The sequence below is a fragment of the Solanum pennellii genome, chromosome 2 (genome assembly GCF_001406875.1).
Source record: "Solanum pennellii chromosome 2, SPENNV200".
Classification (NCBI taxonomy): Eukaryota; Viridiplantae; Streptophyta; class Magnoliopsida; order Solanales; family Solanaceae; genus Solanum; species Solanum pennellii.
In genome coordinates this window covers 49,336,522-49,340,466 of record NC_028638.1, presented here as the reverse complement: position 1 = coordinate 49,340,466, position 3,945 = coordinate 49,336,522, and the positions used below count along the sequence as shown (strand labels likewise).

The window sequence follows — 3,945 nt, the reverse complement described above, 5'->3', positions numbered from 1 at the left end:
TATATATATATATATATATATATATATACTATGACATCATTTTAAGAACAAATTCTTTCTTTTATTCAATATTAATTGTTAAGTTTATCAAAAAAATAATTCATGTTAGTATTTATCTTGATTATATAATATAAGTAGAACAATTAATGATGTTATAACCGTTGAAAAAAGAAGACGATATTGATAGAGATCAAAAATTCACTTTCTAAGAATAAATAGGATAATTTCATTGGGTTACTCTGTATAATATTCACCTTTTCTCTAGTTTACGATATTACGCATACATTCTTTATTTTAATTTTTTTAGCCATTTTTTGACATTATTTAAAATAAATATAAATTAATTATAACTTAACAAATTTATTTTTTTTTGTGTTAGTTTCTTCATATAATGCATATTATTAGAAACATGACTTATTTAATAAATTTATACTATAATATATATTATAAATATTAAATGTGTTCTTTTTTACCAAACAAAGATTCACACGTCTTCATATCGATTGATTTTATCATTATATAAGTCATTTTTAAAAATAGTGTGGATTAATAATTTAATATGAAGAAAAAAGGAAAAAGTTATCAAATTATAATTAATTTATATTTATTTTAAATATATTTAAAGACTGATTTTGAAAAAGTCAAAATAAGGAAGATAGATTTAATATTGTAAATCACACGAGAGGTGAATTTCATAAAAATAATTCCGAAAATTTTTAGCCATTGTGTAAAGTGCGAAAAAATTTCCTATTATATATATGGAGGATGTTAGACTAATTGATGTGGCACACCTCTAAGGGCTGGAATCGTATTTATTTTTTAGCTTTTTTTTTTATTATAAAAGACAAAACATTTATTTGAAGTGTTAACATAATTAAAGTTTAGTATTTAATTATCTTCTTTTTAAAGCAAGTAATGTAATACAGTAAAGTATGAAGTATATGAGTAGTTCCCAAATAGAAGTCAGAAAAACGTCATCGTTCAAGAATAATACAATTCGATTAGGTGCAACAAATTCAAGAATAACAAGCATATGAGCAAAATGTGGACACAAATCAATGAGATAAATAGGAGTTATTTGTCCTAAATTTCTTATCATAACTAGGTTTTTCTTTTTAGGAAAGAATTTTGGATTGACTAATCATTGTTCTTGTAGGAAAAGATTTTGGTTTTCTATAAATAGAGGCATGTTCCGTCTAACTTAATGAGCATTCACAATGTAATCTCAAGGGCTTTGAGAGTTTTTGTTAGGGAGAGAATTTGTGGGTCACAAGCTTGATACGTTATCACTTGTGTGAACCTCTCATGTATCCTGAGTAAATTAGTTGAGGTTGTTTCTGTCTATGTTTTGTACTCTCATATTTATATAGTGGATTACTCCTCTCCTTTGTGGATATAGGTCAATTGATTGAACCACATTAAATCTTTGTGTCTTTTGATATATTTCTCGTTTGTTTTCTTTCTTATAAACTTTCGAGATTTGTTTTGCTAGCTTCCGCATTACACTTTATTATTTTTTGTCCTAATAAGGAGAGAACGGGAAGATGAATAGGAAAACAAGGAAAATCAAGAAACAGGAAGGAGAATACATAAATTATACCTTAATTGAATGGAGGAAAATGGATGGATGCATTGAAGCTTGAAAAGCTGGCTAGCAAAATGAAGAACTCTGAATTTTCCAATTTCAATTTGGAAACATTTCTAACTTTGTTTAGCTTTTTTTTTCTTTTAAATTTAATTTAGCTTGATGTACAGACCTTCTATTTTCTTTTGTTTTGATGAATTAATAAAATAGTCAATAGAACTTATACCCACTGACCTTAATTTTTTTTTTAAAAAAATTGTATCCACCAATTCTTTATTTATGTATTTATTCTTGTCGAAATAGTTCATGATTTAATTAGTTTTTCTCAATAATTTATTTTTGTTGTCAGACATCTTTTTCGTTTTACTTCTTTTCCTTCTTTTATTTACTTTTTAAATCTTGCAGAAATATCAAACAAGTGAATATATATGTATCAATGAGAGGAAAATTCAACAAGTCTTTTGGTAGAGTGTATAAGAATAATGCAAAATATACTGTAGTAATAATGCTTGAATTAGTTATGATGAGATTCTTTTATGCAATATTTGGTTTGGTGTATTAAAAATGTGATGCATTACATAATTTTTTTTAGATAAAAATATTTGTTTACAAAAATAATTACAAAAATATAATTGAAAGGATGTAAAAAAAATTTATGAGGGCAATTGTATCTTTAATAATGTTAATGCATGGAGTGAACACAAGCATATAGTGTAACAGCGAGGATAGTTAAACAGCAAGGATAGTCACTGAGTGAACATACGAGATGCACATGTAACACATAAAATACTAATATTATTCAATATAGACATTTACGTAATTCATGAAGAAGCCACTAATTTATTGAACCCTCCCGAAGATAAACTAGTAAATATTAATTAGCTAGATGAATCGAAACAAAGACATCACAACATAAATGAAGTGCAATTAGGAAATAAGTTGAAGGAGCTCCTCATCGCGTTCAAATTCAGACATATGTTGCTTCTGCAACATTACCCGCGCATCAACACCTTGACCAATCTTCAAATCTTTCAAGAAGAATAAATTCTTGAAAGGGCCATTTGGTAAACCAACTCTTTCAGGTTTTCCCCATCCAAAATCAACATTATAAAATGGAAATCTACAAACATTACTACAAGAATACACATTCTCATATTCATCATCAAATGGTTTCTTCCCTTTTCTCATCGATTCTACTACTTCTAAGATCAATTCATTTTGTTCCACTTGATCTTTCTTGTACGACTCCTCAACTCCCTTCCTTAAATTACGAACCAACGTTGGCAACTCAATGTCTTCTTCCTTAGTTGCTGTTGTCGAGAAAATCGACAAGATATTCCCAATGGCACTTTGACGACATTTCATCATACTACGTACGTTTAAAAAGTGAACAAACTTTGATGGAACCATTGAAGTAGTTGTACTTGATGCTGCCTTAATTGCACATCTGAAAAGTATCGCGCTCACTACTTCAGCCCTGGTTGGATTTTCTACTCCCGATTCTGCTGCTACCTTTACTCATAAATATCATGTCAAATTATATCGTATAAATGGAAACATGAGAAAAGCAAATAATAATAATAGAGTTTGTGATATGATTACCTTAGCTCGAAGTGCGTCCAACTTGGTTTTATGAAAAATGATTCTTTTTTGTACACATTCACTGACATTAGACAACATTTGTGGTGCAATAATAGGATTATAATTATTTGATGAGAAAATAGAATCTCCTACAAATTTAGGAGCCAAAGTTGTTGTCATAGGACTATAAGTCATACGAGACCAATCATTAACGAAATTAAGCACAGAGGTTCCATCACCAATCTTGTGCGATAAGCACACACTGATAGCTATTCCCCCACAATCAAACTTACTTACTTGTGCCACAAGTAAATTACCACCTTCATAGTTATTCGCCCAAGGCAAGTCCTTGGGAAAAACTATACTCTCTGCTTGAGATGCATCAGGATGATCAAGTATTTCAGACATGGTACAATTTATTCGAACACTTAAAAACTCAGCTCCCATATCGTTACAATCAATAGTAGCATTGTCTCTCAATTTTCCAGCATAAGGATAGTAAGAGACTAGAGTTTTTGATAGAGATGTTTGTAGCAAGTGAGCTATATGGGATAGTTCATTATCAGTTGACCCCTCTCTTTGTTGTACTTTAGGGTAAAAAAGTGCCAAAGGAATATACATATTACTATGGAATTGATCAATGTAAGACAGTTTGTGGTATCTAAGAGTTGGTGGGGTGAGAGAAGAAGGTTTGATAAAGGTTTTGTCACAAACTGAAACAAGTGATGGTGATGATAATAATGCAAAAGCCATTATTAATTTAACAGAACACTACTTAA

At 29.3% G+C, this 3,945-nt stretch overlaps 1 protein-coding gene across 1 annotated transcript; it reads right to left on the bottom strand.

The window, feature by feature from the left end:
- Nucleotides 1–2,396: 2,396 nt before the first annotated feature.
- LOC107010671 (acylsugar acyltransferase 3-like) lies at nt 2,397–3,945 on the bottom strand. Its single transcript, XM_015209963.2, has 2 exons — nt 3,188–3,945; nt 2,397–3,097 (listed from the first exon to the last, which is right to left on the bottom strand). Exons 1-2 carry the CDS (start codon nt 3,917–3,919, stop codon nt 2,513–2,515), a joined length of 1,317 nt encoding a protein of 438 aa, XP_015065449.1. The 5' UTR covers nt 3,920–3,945; the 3' UTR covers nt 2,397–2,512.